Source organism: Takifugu rubripes, chromosome 16 (assembly GCF_901000725.2).
Source record: "Takifugu rubripes chromosome 16, fTakRub1.2, whole genome shotgun sequence".
Classification (NCBI taxonomy): domain Eukaryota; kingdom Metazoa; phylum Chordata; class Actinopteri; order Tetraodontiformes; family Tetraodontidae; genus Takifugu; species Takifugu rubripes.
The window spans coordinates 2001000-2024647 of record NC_042300.1 but is presented as its reverse complement, the minus strand read 5'-3'; the positions used below and the strand labels follow the sequence as shown (position 1 = coordinate 2024647).

General features: G+C 47.7%; 1 protein-coding gene across 2 annotated transcripts in view; it reads left to right on the top strand.

The window, feature by feature from the left end:
- Nucleotides 1-23648, top strand: part of mdn1 (midasin AAA ATPase 1) — a 45244-nt gene that overhangs the window by 7280 nt on the left and 14316 nt on the right. For both annotated transcript variants that reach the window (XM_011611743.2, XM_029849134.1), the window contains exons 15-65: nt 41-101; nt 913-1124; nt 1206-1309; nt 1435-1579; nt 1682-1778; nt 2344-2457; nt 2805-2952; nt 3084-3191; nt 4050-4201; nt 4528-4706; nt 4900-5108; nt 6308-6454; nt 6661-6802; nt 6880-7014; nt 7092-7230; nt 7854-7986; nt 8168-8298; nt 8738-8876; nt 9299-9413; nt 9548-9808; nt 9883-10080; nt 10555-10763; nt 10855-10977; nt 11047-11244; nt 11596-11703; nt 12189-12377; nt 12462-12551; nt 12631-12894; nt 12980-13244; nt 13320-13479; nt 13665-13781; nt 13854-14062; nt 14135-14283; nt 14861-15060; nt 15150-15373; nt 15507-15620; nt 16242-16371; nt 16475-16581; nt 17193-17326; nt 17552-17718; nt 17869-17989; nt 18116-18329; nt 18469-18709; nt 18803-18926; nt 20376-20543; nt 20618-20832; nt 20975-21362; nt 21550-21662; nt 22214-22892; nt 22967-23128; nt 23297-23582. In XM_011611743.2, coding sequence (XP_011610045.2) covers nt 41-101; nt 913-1124; nt 1206-1309; nt 1435-1579; nt 1682-1778; nt 2344-2457; nt 2805-2952; nt 3084-3191; nt 4050-4201; nt 4528-4706; nt 4900-5108; nt 6308-6454; nt 6661-6802; nt 6880-7014; nt 7092-7230; nt 7854-7986; nt 8168-8298; nt 8738-8876; nt 9299-9413; nt 9548-9808; nt 9883-10080; nt 10555-10763; nt 10855-10977; nt 11047-11244; nt 11596-11703; nt 12189-12377; nt 12462-12551; nt 12631-12894; nt 12980-13244; nt 13320-13479; nt 13665-13781; nt 13854-14062; nt 14135-14283; nt 14861-15060; nt 15150-15373; nt 15507-15620; nt 16242-16371; nt 16475-16581; nt 17193-17326; nt 17552-17718; nt 17869-17989; nt 18116-18329; nt 18469-18709; nt 18803-18926; nt 20376-20543; nt 20618-20832; nt 20975-21362; nt 21550-21662; nt 22214-22892; nt 22967-23128; nt 23297-23582 — 8937 coding nt within the window. The remainder of the gene's footprint in view (nt 1-40; nt 102-912; nt 1125-1205; nt 1310-1434; nt 1580-1681; nt 1779-2343; nt 2458-2804; nt 2953-3083; nt 3192-4049; nt 4202-4527; nt 4707-4899; nt 5109-6307; nt 6455-6660; nt 6803-6879; nt 7015-7091; nt 7231-7853; nt 7987-8167; nt 8299-8737; nt 8877-9298; nt 9414-9547; nt 9809-9882; nt 10081-10554; nt 10764-10854; nt 10978-11046; nt 11245-11595; nt 11704-12188; nt 12378-12461; nt 12552-12630; nt 12895-12979; nt 13245-13319; nt 13480-13664; nt 13782-13853; nt 14063-14134; nt 14284-14860; nt 15061-15149; nt 15374-15506; nt 15621-16241; nt 16372-16474; nt 16582-17192; nt 17327-17551; nt 17719-17868; nt 17990-18115; nt 18330-18468; nt 18710-18802; nt 18927-20375; nt 20544-20617; nt 20833-20974; nt 21363-21549; nt 21663-22213; nt 22893-22966; nt 23129-23296; nt 23583-23648) is intronic.

Here is a 23648-nt window from a genome sequence, read left to right as displayed (position 1 = left end):
CCCTCTTGGTCCACTGGTACCAATTGTGTATTTTATCCAGGACACAGGTTGCGGGTGGTGAACATGAACCAACAGAGTGACACTGCTGACCTGCTGGGAGGGTGAGTGGCATCAAAAATCACCAAATGGCTCAACTATAAAGGGGAAACTGCAACAGTGGAAGTAATAATGCAAGTATTGGTGGAATTAGACTGGTTAAGATTCTTTGGGTGCAGTTTTGAAGAGGTTATATGTTATTACATGTTATTAATAACTACTAGGCGTGTGCATCTCTCCAATATGAGATGCTCTGTTACGTATTCCCATACATACAGTAGGTTAAAATGCGGGTCGGGAATGATTGATTATAAAATAGAGCAACGTGTTCAACTCGATAACATGAACCTGACCATTTTTTACATGAAGTACAGCAATGTGCCCATACCTCACATGTTGTATTCCCTTTAAAATATTTATCAAAAGCTAGAGAACAAAGGTCTAATTGTTGTTGTTATTATTGTTACTATTACCATTATTATTAGCGTAGCATGCCACTATAAGAACTACCGTGCTATAAAAATCTCTATTAGCGTACAGGCTTGTGGTGAATTCCGTCCCTTCAGCTTGGCCACGTGTTTCAAACAGTAGTTCTCCTGTTATTATTATTTCATCAGTCCTGCTGAATAGTGTCCAAATCACCACTAATCACAAGTATTGAAGTGATTATGTTCATGTGGACCCATCAGGGGTCTGTTTATGCACGTTCCCTCACTCAGACCAGTCGAGCTCTGCTCACAAACCTTTTCTTTTTTACATCTAGCTGTGAGTTTGGCCTCTAAATGGTTTCTAACCCTGGTTTAAGAACAGATTGGGCCTCTTTTAGGTTCCTTATTCCAAGCGACACGATGCAGGTTAATGTTGTTTCTTTTGAAGCTACAAGCCGGTTGACCAGAAGCAGATCTTGCTTCCACTGCTGGAGGCCTTCGAGGAGCTTTTCTCCCAGACGTACTCGCGGAAGCAGAACCTCACCTTCCTTGGCCACGTGCAGACCTGCTTCAGAGGGAAGCGTTGGCACGATCTGCTCAAACTCATGGATCACGTCTGCAAGTCTGCCCTCGCCAAGGAGCTGCAGGAGAAAACAAACGGTACCGTTTCATGTGAGGCCTGTCACAAGCCCCGTCAGTCCATACAGCTTAACCCTCAATATCTGCTGTGTGCACGTGTAGCTGCCCTGCTGCAGGAAAGGTGGGAGATGTTGCTTGTCAAGCTGCGACAAACTCAGCAGCAGATCCGAGCCTGTGAGACAGCCATGGTCTTTGCTTTTGTGGAGGTACGTAGCAGACGTGGACACTGTAGCAGCCACCTGTCGGATCAAGGACATTTCAAATATGAGACAAAAACAATGAATATAAAAGTGGTCTTCATCTCTACTGTCGTCGCTGTTTTCTAATTTAGGGGACGCTAGTCCAGGCAGTGAAGAAGGGTCACTGGATCCTGCTCGACGAGATCAACTTGGCAGCTGCGGAGACCCTGGAGTGTCTGAGTGGACTCCTAGAGGGCAGTGCTGGGTCACTGGTGCTACTGGATCGTGGGGATACTGGTAAAGACACGCCGTGGAACCCTTTGCTTCTATTTCAAGTGTTATGAGCATGTTGTGAACGTGCTAATGTTGACTGCACTGCTGTCATATTTCTGATCCTAGAACCTTTGGTACGTCATCCAGACTTCCGTCTTTTTGCCTGCATGAACCCAGCGACTGATGTGGGCAAGAGAAACCTCCCGCTGGGCTTGAGGAACAGGTGACTAGTTGGAACCACCCATCATATTATCACATGAAGAAAACTGCCCCCTTGACCCTTAATTGTTCCCACAAGCCTAATTTTTCTGTGATTTAAGCAGTAGCCAGGTCAAAAGCTAATTCTCTGGGGGTGAGGAATAATCATGGCTTCTTGTATGATTTGAACTTTGCTTGGGAGCTGCAGGTCAGTTAAATGTCTTGTCTTGCTGACATAAACTTGTTTCTTCAACGTTCTTCATCAATGGCCTTCAAGATCTTAGGAAGTTTGTTCTCATTTTGTTCTCGTACATATTGACATGGACATTACAGCCTCATGTCATTCTCCCGATGGTCAGTTCTGTCCCTCCAGATCCAAGAGACACAACTGTACTGAGCATTTCTTGCTTAAACATGTTTGGTCATTTAGTAGCAAATAGGTATTTTCCTCTGAAGTTGTCAGGTGAACGAGAGTTTGGAAGAACTACTGGAACTCACTGTTGCAATTATATATATTCTACACAGTAAAATCTTACATACAACTGTATGTAAAGTGTGTGTGTGTGTGTGTGTGTGTGTTCTCATCCCAGGTTTACTGAGCTGTATGTAGATGAGCTGGAAAATGAAGGAGATCTGCGGGTTTTGGTTTCAGACTACCTGAAGGGTTTGACCCTACAGAGGAGCGTCATCAGTGGCATCATCAGGTAACCTGTTCCGTCCAACTCTAGATGCACGTATGACAGCTTACGTGGTGTTTGGACTGAAACCAACTGTGGGAAGGCATAAAATGCTGAGACTGTCCCTCAGTTGAAGGACTTTAGCTTCACCAAATCTCAAGCTTGACACTAGCTTACACTTGTTCCAGTAGCTGATTCCAGATATTAAGTCGTACCTGTCGGTCACCAGTAGGGCGAATCTCCCATATTGTGGCAGGTCTTCGTAATAACCAGGCTCATAATTAAGCCCGACTCTTTCATCACTGACGCTACTGATGACTTTGGGTTGCTTGTTTGGAATTGTTTCCGTTTCTCTAACAAATGTCCCTTTGCAGTTTTTATCTAGCGGTACGGAAACAGGCTAGGGAGCATCTGGTGGACGGGACTGGCCACAGACCCCACTACAGCCTGCGTACTCTGTGCAGGGCCCTCACATACGTTGGGAGCAACCCCTGCAACAGTGTTCAGCGCTCCCTCTATGAGGTAGGGGGCCACAAACATTCCGTTTGTTCACTCTGCTGTACAGGAAATCAAGTTTTGGATTGAACGTGTTTCATGTGTTGCTGCATTTGAGCGTATCTTTAGGATGTGCTGATGGATTTTGATGCTTGCAGGGTTTTTGTATGAGTTTCCTGACTCAGCTGGACAGAAGTTCCCACCCTCTCGTCCAGAAACTGGTGTGTCAGCACATCCTAATGGGCAACACTAAATGTCTCAAACGGGTAAGATCTTTGAGCAATTCCTGACAGGTGTTGGTCACTATGGTTACAGGGCACTCCAATAAAAATGAGTTCCTCAATCCCACCGGAAATGGACAATTGAAGTGTGTAAAGTTCGACCGTTTTTCTGACTGTTTGCTCCAGCATGTTTATGCCTTAATCAGAGTTAAACTAGACAACACAGATCCTTATGCTCCACGCTGACTTATGAGCACGGACCACAAACACCCAAGAAAGTTGGCGTTAGTAAACGGCGTTCTTGTCTGCCCCTTGAAATCAATAAGTCTGCACAATAAGTTAAACAAACATTCCATGTGAAGAACAGAGCTGCACCAGTCTCCATCTCTCTGGTGATACAAATGCTGCTCTGCCTTCTGACTCCAGGTGTTAATTGTGTGACATAATAGCTCAAAAGGGCCCTATTAACCTGCTGAAAAGACATTTATCGCCACCTAGTGAGGATGAGGATTTGACGTTTGGCGTCATGAGCTCACTGGATCACTGGAAATGGTCAGGCAAAGCATCACCAGCCGGCAAACACCCCGGCGGTTCTGGGTACTTAGTTGTTCGCGTACAGATTGAGGGAAGACGAGACATTGAATCCTGAAAAAGAGTCTAAATACCCTTAATTTCCTTGGTGTGTACTTAAAAGATTGAACATCCCAAAAGAGCTTGCACCGTCAGTGGAGGTGTTCTGGGTCCTGAAGTTCAGTAAAAAAGTTTTTCTGTCAATATGGAAGAAAATCACATCTGTAAAAATACAAATCCTGAGAATTAAAAGAGACTTGGCTCTTTTTCCCCGACACCAGGGATTTTAGTGTTACTTAACACAGTATCTGTAATGTGCCATATGTCCTGCAGCCCATCCCAGCTCCCTCGGGCCACACATGTGTGGAGGTGCAGGGTTACTGGGTGCCCCAGGGGGAGGCGGAGCCAGCTCTGGATCCCAGCTACGTCCTCACCACCTCGGTCAAGCTCAACCTCCGCGACCTTGCCAGAGTGGTGTCTGCAGGGTAGGAAAACTCTGATGCACCCTAAATCAATTGGTTCATCTATAAATGCTCGGTCATTTTGTCACAGCCACTTTTAGCTGCTTTAGGAAAGAATTCATCAGGACATGTTTGATTTCTAGTCAGTCGTTGACCTAATATGTTCCCTTCAGGTTGATCTCTGCAGCCGTTCCAAAACACGCAACTTAAACGATCAAAATAGAGCATTAAATAATTTATCCGGTCATGGATGAAGATCTTTGACATGTCATCGGTCCACAACTGCTCTATGGATAATTAGCTCCAACAGTTTCTGTGCTGAGCTGATGAAAGGTTGATGGGCTTCACAGATGTCACCCAGTGCTGATCCAGGGAGAGACGTCTGTGGGGAAGACCAGCCTGATCCAATGGCTGGCCTCGGCTACTGGGAACCACTGCGTCAGGATCAACAACCACGAGCACACCGACATCCAGGAGTACATCGGTTGCTACTCATCAGACAACAGGGGAAAGCTGATTTTCAAGGAGGGTATGAGAACACAAGCACGAAGGCTCAGCTGTCAGAAAACAGAGCAAAGTTTATTCAGCCATTAGTAACTCAACCTGGGGGGGTGGTAAGATGTTTAAAAAGATAGGTATCAAGGGTAATATTGAGGATTTTGTCTTTAAGATGAATCAAATTGTAAACATTCAGGATTTGTTATGTTCATCTTGTCCTCCAGGCGTCCTCATCAACGCCATGAGGAGAGGCTACTGGATCATCCTGGATGAGCTGAACCTTGCTCCCACAGATGTGTTGGAAGCTCTAAACAGACTCCTGGATGACAACAGGGAACTCTTTGTAGCTGAGACACAAGAAGTCATCAAGGCCCACCCTGGGTTTATGCTGTTTGCTACCCAGAATCCCCCTGGCCTTTATGGTGGCCGAAAGGTACAACTTTTGGACCTAAATGGCTGCTGGGAAACTTGTTGGAGCAAGGCTGATTGTCAGATGGGGGGTTGTTATTGTAGCTCTTGCTACGTCATTGTGGCCTGACTGGATATTTAGCTAGACGCTGGTCGGCCATGGCCCGGATGAACATGACCTGAATGAAGGAGGACCTGTGTGGACACGTCGAGCTGGTCCTCTTAGGCCAGCGTGGTAGAACAGCAGGAGCACAACAGCTTTTTCTCCATTTCTGATAAAATCATCTTGCATTTTCTTCTGCCTGTAATTACGAGCAGTCAGGTCATCGGGCCTCCTTGTTGGTTCCGGTGGGATTTGGAGGTCTGATAGATGTACGCCTCCTGCAGTGATGGGTCTCACGGCGGAACAGTGATGAAGCTCTGACCTTTGCTGGCTATATGCTGAATTTGAAAGAAACCTCACACTCGTGATACATGTGACTGAGGAATTTATTGATTGACATCCTGGTTCTGGAGTTAGGCTTTGGTTTAAATGTAGTGGCACAAGAGGTGCTTGGTTCCTGTCTCCAAATGGGTGGTAGGTGGCTGCCTACTCGCAGGACTGGGAGTCGGCTGGGCCTCTGCGGCTTTACCGTGACATCCAGGAGCCGGGAGATCATCTGCTGATCATCCATTCAAGATGTTTTCCACAATCCCAGGGCAGCAACAACTCCCCTTCAACAGGAAGAAACCTTGAGCAGGACCAGGCTCATGTGGGGGGACCCTCCTGCTGATGGACAGCTGGGTAGAGAGGGAGGAGAAGGGGGAGGACAGAATAGACAGGGTGTGCCTGGCAGACAGGACAGGATGTGAGTGTGGGGAGTCTGAGCACCCTCGTGAGCAGAGTATCAGCCCTTCAGAGGACAGACTGCTCCGATTGGGACCAGAGACAAGAGTGTAGCTGTGCAGTAGGACATATGAAGACAATACATGAAGGAAGAAGACAGTCACTTCTGCCTCAGGGAATCTATTGGACATATCTCAGCTTTGGAGATTTATCATAACACAACTTAGTCCAGGTTCATATTACGTTGCCTATCCAGTGTGTGTATTACTCATGTTTCCTCACTAGTGTGTTGTTGTGTCCCATTATTCCCAGTAAATGAAGCAGTTTAAAGAGGTAAACTGACCTCTTGTAGTAGTTGTCATCTGATTTCTTTGTCCTGCGTTCTTCCCCGTCTTTAGGTCCTGTCCAGGGCTTTCAGGAACCGCTTTGTGGAACTACATTTTGACGAGCTGCCCAGTAAAGAGCTGGAGAACATCCTCCACCAGCGCTGCAGCCTCCCTCCGTCCTACTGCACTAAGCTGGTCAATGTTATGGAAGACCTACAGGTAACTGAATGCTCTCATTGGTTACTGGTGAGTTCATCTAGTCACCGTTTGCTGGTGTTTCATTCATGTCCATTCATTTACAAAATACTTTTAGCGTATATATGCGCCGCGTATTTACCCGTACCTTCAATATTATACCAAAGTTGCAGATCCAGTGTACGTGGATCCATGGAAGCGTCAATGTTAAGATGTTTTTCCGTCTGTAGGCGTTTCGCAGGGGATCATCAGTATTTGCTGGCAAACATGGATTCATCACGCTCAGAGATCTATTTCGTTGGGCGGACCGATACAGACTAGAGGAGCAGGAAGGAGCTTCTCAGGACTGGCTACAGCACTTAGCTGATGATGGTTGGACTCATTAGAGTGTCATCATTCACTTCATTAATGAAGTGACAGCTTATTCAAGCCTTTGTCTTCTGGATAAGGTTACATGCTACTGGCAGGACGTGTGAGGAAGCAGGAGGAAGAGGCCATCGTCCTGGCCATCCTGGAGAAACACTTCAAGAGGAAGGTCAACACTGAAGAACTCTTCTCTCAGCAACACGTCGCCAGCCAGTTTAGTGAGTGTTGCTCCTTGGCTCATGATTATCAACATGGAAGATTGGTTGACATCTCTGCCTTGATGCTCTGATGGCAGGTCCATCCGTGGACAGCATTGCTGGAGTTCCCGAGGAGTTCCGTCATGTGGTGTGGACGTATGGCATGAGGAGGTTAGCTGTGCTGGTAGGACGCGCTCTCCGGTTTGGAGAGTCGGTGCTGCTGGTCGGAGAAACCGGGTGAGACTCACTGCAAGGACTAATGTTGACCTTAAGAGCTGTGAAATGGATTGAAAACAATGTTAAAGATAGCAGGTCCCTGTTCTCAGCTGTCCCCGTCCAAACCTGTGGACGGGGACAGCTTGGCTGTGATACTGGCTGTGAGCTTCTGACCCTCCCTCTCCCAACACTGCACTTCCCCAGCAGACCAACACCATTTCCACCTCTGGGCGTGAACGCTCCACTCTATCCACAGACACCTGTCCCTCAGTTGCTATGTCCTCTAGTAGCTGACCCTTAATGATGGCTTTACAAGGAGCTTCTCCTTCTGGACAACCGTTTTTAGAGCACCAATATAAACGCTCTCGATGCCCTTCAGGCTAGTGAGAAGTAAAGAAGCCCCCTGGATGAGAGATGGAACATACTCCACTTTTGTCCTGTCTAGTTGGCTCTCTGCTTGGCCTTGAACAGCTGCTATGACCTGGATGACTCATGGACATAAGACTGGACAGGGAATGGACACGATGAAATATTGTTATGCTTATTTAAACCCCTTTAGATGTCTTTCTGTTTAAAGATTCAGGTTAAACATGAACATGTTGACACACAACCTAATCCTGCCTTTATTCTTGTTTTTCTGTTAGCTGTGGAAAGACCACAATCTGTCAGATGTTTGCAGCTTTGGCAGGACTCAAGTATTTTTCAGTCAACTGTCACCTCCACCTGGAGACGTCTGACTTCCTGGGGGGACTGCGTCCTGTCAGGCACACTCGTCAGGTAATGCAACACATCTCACATTTCATCACTCAATGACCACCTGTCAGTCAGTCTCTAAAAGCTCCAGTTGAACTCGACCCAAGTTTGAACGAAACCTCGACCATGAATGCTCATGTGATGTCCGGTTGAGCTGTTGGGAGACGAGCTGGTTGTGAGACATGTTGTCCTGACACGTTTGTAGACCGAGGATGAGGATGGCAAGCTGTTTCGCTGGCACGATGGACCCTTGGTCCAAGCGATGAAGGAGGGAGGAGTGTTCCTCATGGATGAGATCTCTCTGGCAGATGATTCGGTGTTGGAGAGACTCAACAGGTGAAAAACTGAGCTGCAAAACATGTTATATTCAGCATTTTCAGAAGGTTTTAACAATACATTTATTGCTGCTTTGCAATTCAAATTTTTGTTTAACAGTTAGAAATTATAGTGACTGATAAAGTTTTAATATTTATAGTGTAACATCAGCCAGACACCAACTGTAATGTTTTTCTATATTTGATTCGATTACCACATATCCTCTCCTCTCCTCTCCTCTCCTCTCCTCTCCTCTCCTCTCCTCTCCTCTCCTCTGCTCTGCTCTGCTCTGCTCTGCTCTCCTCTGACAGAAAGTTGAGTGAGGAGTTTACTGTAATAATCTGTATAATAATAATCTTGACTTTCTCCCCAACCTTTATATCTATGTTACGGTTAGGAATGAAACTCCAATCCTGTTCTCAGTCTTATGAGATGGTAAGAATCTTGTGTCTTCTGTTAGTGTTCTGGAGACTCAGAGGTCCCTGGTGTTGGTGGAGAAGGGTAGTGGAGACACCGAGGATGTGGAGCTGATCACAGCTGCTCCAGCTTTCCGCCTCGTGGCCACCATGAATCCCGGAGGTGACTTTGGCAAGAAAGAGGTAACACAGATGGTCACATCAGGCCCCTTTTTAGCTCCATTTCTGGTCTTTTACTCAAGGATCTTTCAGGCTTCTCAAAACATTTTAGATTTTGCTTCCTATTGAATGTCACAGATTTGCAAAACGTTAGTTCGGCCTTTTGAGATGGCACTTTTAGCTGCTTTGTGTGTGCGCAGAAGATCTCACAGCTGATGAATAAAACCGGGATAGTGAGGTCAAAAGAGCTGCTACATTCTGAAAAGAATAAAGGTTGGGGGATTCAGCTCTGGAGGAACAGTATTGGGGTTTTTAAAATCCATTTTACAAAGTATATTAAAATCAGTAGATATGAAGCATGGTGCTGTTTTGCTGTGATTCCATATTTAATGGAAGCTCTCGGAAGTATAGGATAAAGGTGACGTTTAGCATTCTGCTTCTTGCAGCTCTCTCCGGCCCTCAGGAATCGGTTCACTGAAATTTGGTGTCCTCAGAGCAACAGCCGCAGCGACCTGGTCCGCATCGTCCAGCACAACCTGCGCTCAGGCCTGATTCTGGATGGTAAACTAGACATCCAGCAAGTGCTGACTGTGGTTTTTAAACCTCGGGGCACAAAAGTGCATGAAATAAAGAGAAAGAGAATGTGTGTGTTCAGAGCTGAGATCACTGGGGAGATGGTCAAATGTCTGTTGCAGGTGGGGACATTGCTGAGGTGATGCTGGACTTCATTGAGTGGCTCACACAGCAGGACTTTGGCCGACATTGTATCCTGAGCGTCAGAGACATCCTGTCCTGGGTGAGCTTCCTGAACACCGTGTGCGAGAGGGACGAGGACGGCTTCATGACTATGGGAGTCCTAGAAGATGAGGAGGAAGCAGAGTGGGACCTCAGGCTGGATACGGTCACAGCCTTCATCCACGCTGCATGTCTGGTCTACATCGACGCCCTCGGCTCTGGTCAGCTCACAGCCACTCTGATGCTCCTTCCTGGGTGTAAAAGAAAGCTGTTGCAAATGTTCCCTTTCTTCCAGGACCTACAGTGTCCTGTTCAGACGGGGCTTTTAGAGCACGACGGCTGTGCCTGGCATTTCTCCAGCAGCGGCTCAGTAAGATGACCACGTTGGACCAAGAGATACTGGAAGCTCTGAGAGTCTATGACTGCAGCCTCTCGCGGGAACCACAGTGGGGAGAGGACTTTTTTGGAATTGACCCCTTCTACATTGCCTTAGGTATTCATCTGGATCTGATGTGATGGCAGATACAATATTTAAATATTGGGTTGAGATTTCAACCACAGAGATGTGACATTTTCACGGTCTTTTTACTAACATTGAATACAGAGTGAAAGAAGAGGATCTTCTAATCTATTATTGAGTTATGTTTTCTTTTCAGTATCAGGATGGTTAGAAAATGATCACTTTTTGTTTTTAAGGTGTGTTTTCTAACTTTTATTGAAAAGCAAAAGTGCTCTTTTATGGCAGTAATCAGACCATAAGACATGAACGCAGCCGTGTGTTCTGGCCTGTTCTGTCTTCCGGCCTGGTTTTGTTGACTTCAGCCATTTTTGGGTGGACACACTTTTGCTGAAAACATTTTTTTCCTTGGGGATGTACGTTTGTTAAACGGCACTAATAATTATGCTAACAGTTATTTGTGTTCTGGGAGCAGAGCTGAGGTGTCATCACAGTGTTTTGTGGGTGCAGGGCCTCAGGCAGAGAGCCGCAGCCTGTCGGACTATGCGATGGCAGCAGGCACCACTGCCATGAACGCCCAGAGGCTCCTCAGGGCCCTGAAGCTGCAGAAGCCTGTGCTGCTGGAGGGCTCCCCCGGTGTTGGGAAGACCAGCCTAGTGGCAGCACTTGCAAAAGCTTGTGGGAACCCTCTGGTCAGAATCAACCTGTCGGAGCAGACGGTAGTGGTCAAGATGATATTCAGCAACACCTTCGAACACAGCAGAACTTTGACTGTGACATCACTTATGTCAATGTGCTTTCTTCCGACAGGACATTACCGATTTGTTTGGAACCGATCTCCCTGTGGAGGGGGGCAAGGGTGGGGAGTTTGCATGGCGAGATGGGCCCCTGTTGGCTGCGTTGAAGGCAGGTCACTGGGTAGTCCTGGACGAGGTAAACTCCATTCCATAGTATCTAATTACAACACAGAGCTTTGTGACCATCCCTTGTGATTTCTGCCAGCTGAACCTGGCGTCTCAGTCGGTGCTGGAGGGCCTGAACGCCTGCTTTGATCACCGAGCAGAGATTTACATTCCTGAACTGGGCATGAGCTTCCACGTCCAGCATGAGAAGACCAAGATCTTTGCCTGCCAGAACCCTTTTACGCAGGGAGGGGGCCGCAAAGGGTTGCCCAAGTCCTTCCTGAACAGGTTCACACAGGTAAATTCTGGTGCTGCTAAACAACAAGGAGTGTGTTGGAATAGCAGCAGAAATGGCTCCCACCTCTATTTATTGGCCATATTTGTTGTCACATATTGCAGAAAAACAGCAGTATTGATATTAAAAGTCTTTCTTTATTGCTGGATGACATCCACAGAGATCAGGCGCGTCCTTTAAGAACTGACGCAAAAGTTGAGGGAAGAATTTAGCGTAACAAAAAGAGTGAGATTAAATGATATTATAAAATAGACACAAATATTAGAAACCATTTAATTCATAATCAATAGATATAATGTATTGGTGTTGGTCAAATCTTCTCTTGTCTGTTTCCTTGTTTGCTCTCCCTCTCAGGTTTTTGTGGACCAGCTCACGTGCACAGACATTGAATTCATCGGAGATTCCATGTTCCCCAGCATTGACAAAGAAATCATTTCCAAAATGGTGGCGTTCAATAACACTGTGGGTTTTTCCTTCTCTACTGCTGCACGATGATAAAAATAGCTAAATCTATCATTTAGTGAATAATTAAACTTGCAAAAGTTCTGTTAGTCTCAGAGAATATGGCATGAGTGGATTAGAAACTTTACATTGCTCCCTTGGATTTTATTGCCTGTATACATGAAATCACGGCCGATAGGATTTGGCTTTGGACTAGAATCGGCTCCTCTGAGCAGCTGCCTCACTATAACCTGACACAACAGCTGAATCCTTCCCAGACCTTAACTATAGTCACACCTATAGATAAGGTGAATGTATAGGTTTACAAGTGTACCTTTTTAAAAAACTGGAGGCTAAATAACGGCAAAATTGACAGTAATTATGGTGAAAGGTCTATAAAGGTTAAAAGTCTGTTTTGTGGCCTTGTGTGAACTGGAGATGAGTAAGTGTTGACCGAGTTACAAAATTTGAAATATCCCATTTTCTTTTGTTGCTTTTCTGCACAGCTTGTTCAGGAGGTGAGTGTGGAGAGGCGCTGGGGACAGAAGGGGGGCCCTTGGGAGTTCAACCTGCGTGACATGTTCCGCTGGTGTGAGCTGATGCAGGCCGACCAGTCACCAGGCTTTTACAACCCAGGACAGCATGTAGCTTTGGTTTATGCTGACAGGATGAGGACGGAGACGGACAAGCTGCAGGTACGTTCGCTGGCTGGCTGTCCGTCCGTCCGCCCGCCCGCACTACAATCCTCTGCTTATTCAGCACATTTTTTGTGTGCACAGGTGCTGTCGGTGTTCAGAAAAGTATTTGGGGAGGACTTTGAACCTTACAATGGCTCCAGGCAATTTCACATGACCCCTCTCAATCTGCAGGTTTTTTAGCACTTGGGCTTCTTTTTTTGTCCATTTATTTGTGTTTTTATAAGCCAAGTTATGATGTCATGTCCTTCAGGTGGGCTTCTCAGTCCTGCCCCGTAGTGGGGGCGCCCCTGTTGCCCTGGACCCCCCACTGTCCATCACACATCAGGCCCTGCACCCTCTTGAGTCTCTGATGAAGTGTGTGGAGCGGGGCTGGATGACCATACTGGTCGGCCCTACAGCCAGTGGAAAGACCAGTCTAGTGAGGCTGCTGGCTCTGCTGACAGGACACCGCCTCAGGGTCATGGCCATGAACAGTTCCATGGACACCACAGAGCTCCTGGGGGGCTTTGAACAGGTAGCCAACAAAGTGAAATTCCATTGAGACGATCTGTTCGAAGAGCAGCCACTCACGTTAGAGTTCCTGTTTTGTGTCATTCCAGGTCGATATCATGCGACCGTGGCAACAGGTACTAGAAAGTGTGGACTACATAGTTGCCATGGTGATAAGGCGTGGCTTGATGTCCCTTGAGGTTGGCATTCAGGACACAGAGTTCCTGCTGCAGACATGGGGGCTGTTTTGTCACTGGCTGAAGGAGGAAAGGTTACAGAGAAGTGGGGGGAGCGTCAACTCGGAGGCGCTGAACAAGCTGGAAGTCATCATCCTGCTGCTGCAGAAGCTCAACACCAAGCTCAAAGTCTTCACAGGTAACCTCAACATCTTGCCTCATTTAGCAGCGACTCCTGATTTTCTGCTCTCACGTGCTGTTGTTGGTCCCCCAGACATGTCCAAACTGCAGATGGACTTCACGTTGCTGAAGGAGCGTTTGGCCCAGCTGGAGGACGGTTGGACTAATGGAGGGTTTGAGTGGCTGGATGGGATGCTGGTTCAGGCCCTGCAGACAGGCGACTGGCTGCTCATGGACAACGCCAACTTCTGCAGGTAAGAGAGGAACAATAACCCCCACCAGGTCTCGTATAGCCTTTCCCGTTGTACTAACCAAGTCATCGTGTCAATTTTTGGGATGAGAACAGACAAAAGGAATTTAGATCTGAGTTCTGAACGTCTGGGACATGTGGAGGTGTGTATAGCTGAAGGTTGGAAATACAGATGTGTTGTGTTTGTAGTGCTTCCGTCCTGGATCGCCTCAACGCTCTGCTGGAGCCTGGGGGGTCTCTCACAATCAATGAACGAGGGGTCATCGATGGAAAGACACCCCAAATGGTCCCACATCCAAACTTCAGGTAGTCCTGTAAAATAGTCTGTTTACTTTCCTTCAAGACGCTCATCTCCATCTGATGTGTGTGGCTGGTTAGGCTCTTCCTGACCATGGACGAAGTGCACGGGGAGCTGTCCAGGGCCATGAGGAATCGAGGACTAGAGATTTATATCCCAGGGGAGCGTGAGGACGTATCCTGGGACACGATGGACCTGAAGACCCTGCTTCACACTGCGGGTGTGACGGGGGATTGTGTTTGCGACCTGCTGATTGAAATACATAAAAGTATCAAATCTACAATCTGGGGTAAGTAAACACAGCTTGGAGTTGCCATGACTCCACCAGCAAAGCTGATCGAGAAGGTTGTGTGTCTTTTAGATTCTCCTGCATCATCAGTGGTCTCCCTCCTCAATGCTGCCACCATCCTGTCCTGCCAGTTACGGAGAGGCGTAGATCTACCCAGCGCCCTACAGCAGGCCTGTGGAGACACGTACGCCATGTGTCAGCGCAATGCTGCCAAGCAAAAGGTGCCAAAAACCAGAACCTAGCCTCGCTTTCTCTCGCTCGGCGTATTGATTTGATTGATTACAACACGTACGGAGGGACGAGTGTTCTGTTTACTGTTGACACTGGGGGGGGGGGGGGCCCAAAGTTGGCTTTCAAAGATGGCGGCCCCCAGGTGGCGGCCCCCAGGTGGCGGCCCCCATCTTTGAAAGCCAACTTTGGGCCGGTGAGGAATCTCTGACTTTCTGAATAGGAAATCTGACCTGGGGGGAACTTGGGAGATCAGACTTCCTAGTGCAAATGGAACGCTGCATTATCACCTGTGGGCCTTCCCTCCCTCCTGATTTGTCCCCCTCTGGGTCCCGGTGAATGGTGGCACTGCCCAAGGGCAGCTGGGGTAGGCCCCGCCCCCTTCCCGTGACCCTGCTTTGGAGAAATGTCAGGAGGAAATTTTACTGCTTACATTTGGAACTGTTTAAATCTAAAATCTGGAAGCTGTGCCCCAACTTGGGTGCCTGGTCTCCTCAGAAGTAACAGTCCAGTAAAGAACAAGCTCAGCAGTCTGGGATGACTACAACATGTGGCGCTGTTACGTTGCAGGAAGCCCAGCAGATTATTGAGCAGCACCTGGCTGTGCTGGACACGGACGACTGGGGCAGTGGGCTCCTGTGTGCTGGAGTCTGGCCCGATGGCTTCCCCTCTGCTCTCCTCTCCACGGAAGACTCCTGTTTCTCCTCTGTCTTACGAGATGGACAAATCCTTTCATTTTGCCTGAACACCCTTAGCCTGCAGGGTAAACGGTGAGACGCTTCTATTTCCGTGCATCATATTCTACACACACATGGATCCTGAACTGATTTGAACACTCATATTCTCTTGAAAACTCCAGGAACCGTCCTCTGAGTCTGAGTGACCTGAAAAGGGTGTTGCAGAGCAGTGGCCTTCCGGAAGGCCGCGTGTTCTGTGACGGCATAGTGGATCTGGAGGATGGGGATGCTCTGCGGCTGATCCCGACGGCAGTCAGGCTACTCACAGAGAGAGCTTCTCACGGAGACTGGAGCCTTCGCAGTAGCTGGCTCTCTCACCTGGGGAAGGGTTACCAGAACATCCCAGGTGTGTCTCCAGTACTTCAAGCGTCCCTATATATTAGAGGTTTATTTAGATGTGAAAAGTCCTCATACACTAACATTTAAAAGGTTTTTTTGACCAGGAATCACTTCCCTCTGATCCCAAAACTGTCTTTTAGATCTGGTTCTGGTGCAGATGGAAGCAGGCAACCGGGCTCTGAATGCAGTGTTTGCTAGTAAACTTGCTGCAAAGGGAAAGTCATTAGCAGAGTTGCTGCAGCCTCACAGCATCGGTAAACCTTCTGATGGAGTTGTTGTCTCAAAATGTTTCATTCTTTGTTCCATTCTATTTTGACCTAAAGCCAGCCCTCTTCACCACCACAGTGAGCTCAATCAATGATTTTCAGCTCCGGTTAAAGAGGAACTGGGTTTAGGCCGCTCACGGTCCGGCAGGCTCCGGCCTCGCAGCCGCTGGCGCCTCATTTCTGGGTCAGCTGGGAACTGATGCAGCCCTGTGACCTTTTTACAACCGGGAAAACGACACTGCCAACCACGGAGACCACTCGTTTGCAGATACTAAAACTATAGGCTAAAGCTAAGCTAACCACAAACAGACTAAGGAGTAGCTACTAGAACAAGAACAACTAAACAAGATAATTAAAATTGCTAAATGACTACAAAATACTATAAACCTAATAACCTAAAAGACTCTCCACTGAACAATCTATGCTATGCTAACTAGCTACTCAATGCTCTCTTTACCTCTCTGAGGGCCTCAGTGAAATGTGCTGGTTCATGACCAAAGCTGAGCATCTTTCCATTTTCTGAACTCTGTCTCGGTTTAACTCAACAATTAATTTGAGGCTGGATCAGCATGCAGGCCCCAGGAATATTAACCGCTGCTGTATTTTCAGATGAATACAGGATTCTGGTGGACATGCGATGGAACAAGCAATATCTGGATATTTTAGCCAGCAAGTGCAACTTTGAAGATGAAGAACGTTACATGGATTTTCTGGAGGCACTGAACACAGTTGCTAACAGGTACGTTTGCAGCTGGGACCCTGCAGTAATATCACACAATCATGATGTGTGTACTATATGTGTGTATTAGACAAAGTTAAAACTTATTTGCTCTCATGTTCAGGATTGTTCTACTGATGGACCGAGAGGAACGATCAGTCATCTGCACGTATTCTGCCAACCTGTCTCCCCAGAGCAGCGCTTTAGGGACGGCAACAGCCTTCAATAAAGGTCTGCAAAACACACCTGTGCTGACAGCCAACCACTTAAGACACGAAACTTTACATTTGAATGTGAAGAGAAATAGAAACAGGGATATAAATGACAGTTTAGTGATTATTAAAGAATGCTAAATTGTTTTCAGTACTCGTGTTACAACTGCTGCCAAAATTCAAGGCAGGACCCTAGAACGCAGACAGGTGCGATAGCTGACAGTGAAAGAACGATTTATTGACAAGGTATGGGTGCAGTGCTCATCAGAGAGGAAAGACATTGTGACCAAGGGAAAGAGAGGACAGAAAGGTTAAGCAAAAGGTTAATCGAGTCAGGAACATTCGGGTTTCCGCTGGCAAAGACGAGACGATCTGGCGCTGGACAGCTGGTGTCGACTGCTTTAGAGGTCTGCTAATCACACCGATTAGCCGATGGTGTGGAGGCAGCCAGCGCGAGAGCTGGGGCAACCACGCCCCCTAGTGGAAAAATGGAACACCACACAGACCAAAACCAGGATCATAACAACTCTTCTATTCAAACCACAGTTTAGGATCCCCCCCCCCCCACACACACACACACACAAGCGCATCGCAACCTCGGCTCAGTGCTTAATGGTGTCTCCTGCTCAGGTACCGTGGATGTGTCCCACTTGGCTCACCCTGTGCTCGTTCACCTGAGGTCCTTCTTTGATCTGTGGGAATCCTTCACCCTGCAGGCTTTGCAGAATGGACAACCCTGCATCTCAGACCACATCATGTTTGAGGTTGGTGCACCTATGGTCTTTCTTCCTTACTTTCCTCCTTCTCTTCCTCCGAGTGCCGTTTTTGCAGCTCCTCTACTTTTACACTGCAGCTCCTACATCTGATCATATTTCTTAATCACTGTTGTTATCATTTAGATTTCTTTGGGGAAACGCTAAACTGTGCAAAAGTCAGAAATGTCGGGTTTCCTGCTCACTGATCACGCTCCTTCTGTGTCTGATGTGCAGATCCTCCAGCTGCTACAGTGGCTGGACCACTTCTGGGATGCTTGCAGCACGCTGCCAGCCGACTCTCAGAGCATTTCTATACTGTCTCTCCACTGGCAGTGGGTGCACAAGCACCTGATCACCAGGCTGCCACAGCTGTTGTTGGGAGACACGGACACCTCGTCTGAGTAAAAGCCCACATCTTTGTATTTAATAGTATTTCCAAATGTTAAGACTGCTAATAACTCCATGTTTTGCGTGTAGCCAAATGCCTCTGGGAATATTTTCTTTTCAATTTCTGCTTCCTTCTTCATCCCTCTGACTGTGCTGTTGTGTAGAGGACACAGGGAGCTGCAGGCTGTTTCTGCAGCCATCCAGGCTCTTCTGTCGCCGCCCGCCTCTGTTGCTGCGGCTCTGAAGGGAATCCAGAAAACCTTAGGAAAAGCTCTGCCCTTCAAGGTCAGGAAATCTTGCGTAACAACTTGTGGTTTTTAGGGTGAATTTGAATTCAGATGAGATTTTCAGTTCACAATCTGTGTTTGTGTTTTGGTTTTTATTGACTTGGTCGTTTCTTTTTTTTGCCAGCTGCTGACGGTGGCGGACTGTGCCTCTCGACTGCGGCGGCTGAGTAAAGCTCTGGATGTAAATGATCTCAGGCTGGAGGACACCACAGCTTCTATGAGTCAAGAGTTGGTCCGACTACACGTTGTTGGGCTGGGACTGGACATTAAGGAGAGTCTACTAGAAGCATGTGGACTGGTTCTACTGGCCAACACCCTCCTGGATCCTCACTCGTCTGGTGAGCTTCTACTAAAATACTTTGATCTGTTATTTCCTTTGTTGAATATTGTAGACAGACAAGTCTCTCCATGCGCCATCTTAACAATCGGAGTAAATGTACTTCACTCATCTACTCGCCTCTCTCATTTTCACTTTAGGAGTTTTGGACAGATTGGTGTCGAGTGTTGAGCAGCAGCAGCGTGAGATGACTTGTAGAGGTCTGCTTGATGTCGGCTCTCATCCCGAGGATCAGGAGCTGGGAGTAAGAGTGCAGTTGTCCAGACAGGAGCTGCAGCAGCTGCGTCACAGGGTTCAGCTGTGGCCCCTGATGGAGGAACTGGCTGTTCTCAATCAGCTACGACTTAGCAACGACCTCCTGCACCTGGCATTTTCTCCTGGGTATCACTTCTTTATGGATGCAGCAACACCACAGGCCCACATTTCAAGTATTGATGCTTATTAAACGTTATCAATACTGGCTCTGATTGACAGGGACCGGAAGGCCGAGGACAGCTTACGGCGAGAACTGTCCAGACATCTGCGCTACTGTCTCCAGTCCACGCCGATAAATCTCAGCCACCTCCAGCCGCTGTGGTTTCTGCTCAGCAGTGACAAGGTCGGGAAAATAAAGCTCCTCTTCATCCAAACACATGTCATCTTATTAGTAAAGCTTGAAATCCAGCCGGTTACAAAGTGTGTTGTGTCACCCATGTGATGAGTAATGTGTAAATGAGAGAATATATGAAGATGCAACCAACATGCAGGTCTAAGACGGAGTCGGCTGCCCTCTGGAGCCAGTAGGCCTGAGTCAGGATCCCCGCACACACCTCTGCAGTCCGAGTTCCTGCCGCTCAGTCTGCTGACGTCATACTGGCCTCACCACCCATCTACCTCTGTCCTGTCTTCTGTCTCATCCACTAACGTCCTGTCCTCTCTCACCCACCCTCAGCCTTTAACCCCGGACTGTCTACCATACACGGGCTCTCTGATGTACTAATTCTATCTGTGTCACTGCGAAAGAGAGCTTGAACATTTCCAGTGTGTATCCTCCATCACCTCTGATCTGCTTCCTTTAAGCTCACTGTCCCACTTGGCCCCCGCCTCATTTACAGACCTATTTGTCTTGCTTCCACTTACCTTCCCAGGACCCTCCCAGTTCTCAGTACAGCTCACAATCCCATCACCAGATGTAATCATTCATGAGCCTTCCTGTTTAACCTTGTCTGGCAGCCTGTCCATCACCATAGTGAGCAATACCAGGCTCGGCTTATTTTTGGTGCAACCCCTCCACCCCCTTCTCTGACACCCCTGCAGAACGTTCCAGCACTGTCTCAGGGTGCACGCCACTCACATTAGGAGCATTTCTTTCTTGCCGTGCCTACGTACAGATGCCCCCCCCCCCCTCCCCTGTCTCTTGCTGCCCCCACTCACGCCAGATAACCGTGCGGTGCCCAGGCGCAGATTCCTCCAGAATCACATCCAGGGGTACTTTTTATTAATGTTGCAAGAAACTAAAAGAAACTTTTATTCAGTATAAAAAGTCTACATACTGTTCAAACTTCTAAGGTTTTGGGTTTTTTTGCGATGAAAGAAATCATTTCAAAATGTCTTCTAAACCTTTATGTGACCCATATTGTGAAAAATCTTTTTGGGTAAAAAAAAAAATTAAATTAAAAAAATAATTAAAATGCCCCCACCCAGAATGAACCTCAATGAATCCCAACCAGTAGTCGGTACACACATACAACCATTTAAAGTGACTCTCACCATCCCTAAATATTAAGCTGTTTTAGTAGGTTAGTAGATCCTCAGAGAGCTTCCAAAGCATCAGAGGGATCTTAATCTTGACCCTCATCAGTCAGACGGCACAAAGAAAATACCCATTTATCTAACCAGGTTATTGTCGGTTTGTCTTAGAATGATGACATCGTTTTCAATTGTTCCCGTTATAGGTCACATTGAACCAGAGAAAGTTCTAACCTGATTTGTCTGCGCTCATTTTTCCCATCACCAAACCTGGAATTTTACAGAACTTTAATCTTTTCCTCAACTTGTCTCCTTCCAGCCTGCTGAGGAGCTGCAGTTTGTGTGGTGTGAGCTGCTCTCTCAGGCTCTGGCAGCCATATGGAGCAGCAGCGCGGCTGCTGACCCCAACCCTTGGCTAAAGTGGGATCCACAGAGACTGACGGAGCAGCCGTCTTCCAGAAAGCATCATGGAAAAATAGAAAACAGGGTATCTGATCAGCACAGGCTCTCACTGACGTGGGTGCTGAAAGCTGGTTTAATGCATGTTCCCGGTGTTTTCAGGGGCCAGCTATGTTGACTAAAGCAGTGTGGTCACGTTGCATACTGGGAGTGCTGGGCAGCAGTGAGAGTGTCACTGGATGGGCACCTTCAGGGGAAGCTCTGCTCTCCCACTCCTACATAACACTGGGGGAATGGACAGACAGGATCCAGCAGCTCCAGGACTTGTCTGCTGTGTTGTGGGACAATATGGGAATGTCCTCATTGGCTGAATTCAGGTAGATGAAGGACATGTCCTGTTACAGTGACACAAATATTTACCTCCACATCTCTGAAGAATATAAGCCCAGGAAATGCAGGTCTATGTGGGGAGACATCAGTGAGAAAAATCCCAGTGTCGTCCCTCTTTTTCCTTCTTAGGCTCACAGACTTCCGACTGCAAGGATCCGTGCTCCGCCGACAGCTGCAGAGCTTGGCCGACCTGTTGCCGCCGAGCCTACAGGAAGGCTACATGGAAAGCTGTGAGAGTCTCGTGGAGGATCCTGACCCTCTGATAGCAGCCCAGGAGATCCAGACCGTCTTGAGAGAATTTGTGCCCCCCAACATCCTTCCAGAAGGACTGATAGAAGTCTGCATCAAATGCTTAGAGCAGTATGTTCAAAACAAAGTCCAAGGCTCTGAGCAGTTGGCCTGCTCTGGGGTCTTCTGGGTCAACATGGGCCTGCTGCAGATCAAAGTGTGGACACCACAGACCATCTTTGACCCGGCTATGAAGCGATCCTACAAGCTCATTTATGCTCAGCAGGAGGTCAGTTGTCTTATAAAACTATCAAAATACAAAAATCTTCAGTAGGAACAGGGAATTGTTGTACAAAGTAAATGGAAATACAATATTTCCTGAACTAATACAAACTAGGAAAGCATCAATGTTTCTCTTAGTGGAGTGTTTGCTCAGAATGACGTCTGTCTGTGCGCCTGTCTGTCTGTCTGTGCAGCTGTCGCTATTACAGGAAGAGTGGAGGTCACGCAGCCTCTCGTCTCAGATGATGACTGGAGCAGAGCTGGCTGAAAGCAGCATTACTGATGGTTTCCAGCATCCACGGATCAGGTCAGAACCAGCTATTGATGGTGCAGGATTATGAAATATTTGTCCTCTTGTGCAAATATCTGCAGAGTAAACCACACATGACCGGCCGTGGTCATCGAGGTGGCCTACAAACATAAGAAAGCATCCTTTTGGAGCTACAAGCCTCTGCTACCTCACAAACAGCCACTCAGGAACATTAAAGTGATCAATGAGCTGCTGGGCTGACTGGTCTGCTCCCATTAACTCAACGTTAAACTCGGTGGGGAAAATCTTTGAAAACTTATACCGAGTCTCATTTCTAGCTCGTCATTTCTTCAACACCGTTTCACCAAATCGCACAGAAAGCAGCAGCTCATTTTCATTAAAAGCTACAGACACCACAACAGTTTGTCCTGAGTCATTCTTAAACAGGACGACATGTTCAAATACATGTTCCTGGGCCTCTGGCTGCAATATCATTATTCCATGTTGCCTAATCTGGCACCTTTAGTCTGCTGAGAACAGCACATTTCTTTATTTGTTCTTTATTCTATCATTTTTATGTCAGTGTTGATCCAGCTTGTGACTTTTAGGTACCTCTGGATCCGTATGCAACAGTTGAAGGAGCAGATAGCAGAGCTGTCCAGAAAACAGGCCTGTCGTCCTACTGAGCCACACTATGGACGACTCTTCCAAGAGCTTCAGCACTACCTCTGCAGCATTGGCCAGAAATCCTCTATAGATAACCTTCTCTCTCACCTTCTCAAGGCCCTGCACAGCTCCTCTTCCTACTCCTCCAAATCTAGGTCCAAGGTCCACGGCCTCCTAAAGGAGGTGACTGTCTGGCAGAACTCGCAACAGCACTTCTGCCAGAAGCTAGTGGAGGATTACCCCATGTATCCCGATGTGGTTGGGCCCATTCAGACTGGCATCCTCCAGCTCCGATATGGCATGAGCCTGGTGGCTTCCCAGCTCGCCACCTCCCTAACGCCTGTCCCTGGTCTGCGTAGCCTGGTCTCATGCCTGCTGGCCTTCCCCACGCTGTCTCACAGCTTACCCTCCTACCTGGCCAGAGCAGACTTCCTCTGTTCCCAGTCTTGCACTGATATCCTGCACGTCCTGGATAAGCTTTTACCACAGCAGGACTCGGTGCACGTGGTTCCCCAGCCATTGCAGCTCCGTCTCAACGCTCTCTTATATGTTCAGTGTCATGCACTCTGCACCGGAGAGCTACGTCAGGAAACAGGCAACCTCTTCAGAAACATCTGTCAGGTAAGGGAATCCTTAATTTGTGTGCCTGGTTTCACCTTTTCAACAATAACTTTGTTTTTCATGATGCTCTTAAGGCTGTAGTGAAGGAGTGGGATGAGCTGGAGCAACGCAGGAGAGAGCAAGAGCAGCTAGAGGCCAGTCTGTACCGCAGCCGCAGCCGCCATCATGGTTCAGGGCTGACTGAAGACGAGCAGGAGGAAAGGGAATTCAGGAGCCACTTCCCTCAGTTCAACCAGGTACCCAAACAAGTACCCCTGCTTGATTTCTACTGGAAATGCTTTGAAATGATTTCCTTACCACTTCCTCCCATAACAACAGAAAATCAGCAGCATAGTTTAGACTGTTTCACAGACAAACCCCCTGTTTTCTGTTTGACATGAGTCTGTCTGTTGGTGCTTCATCAGGACTTTGCAGATATAGAATCCCAGCCCTGCCTGGAGGGTCCCTCGGGCTCCACACTCGAGAGGGAAGAGAATCATGTCCAAGAAGAGGCCTCTCGGAGTGCCGGCTTGTCTCCAGAGACCATCAACACGTTGGTGAAGGTCCACCAGCACCTCTGCCTGGGATACGCACGGTCACTGTGGTACCAGAGAACAGCACCAGCTAATAACAGCAACGTAGTCATCACCACCCTGGTCTCCTCCTACCAGATAGCTTCTCCTCTCATGTCGACCTTCTATCATGTTATTGGTCAGTCATGATTTCTCACTTTATCAGGACTGTCTGCCTGCCTGCCTGACTACCTAACAAATATCG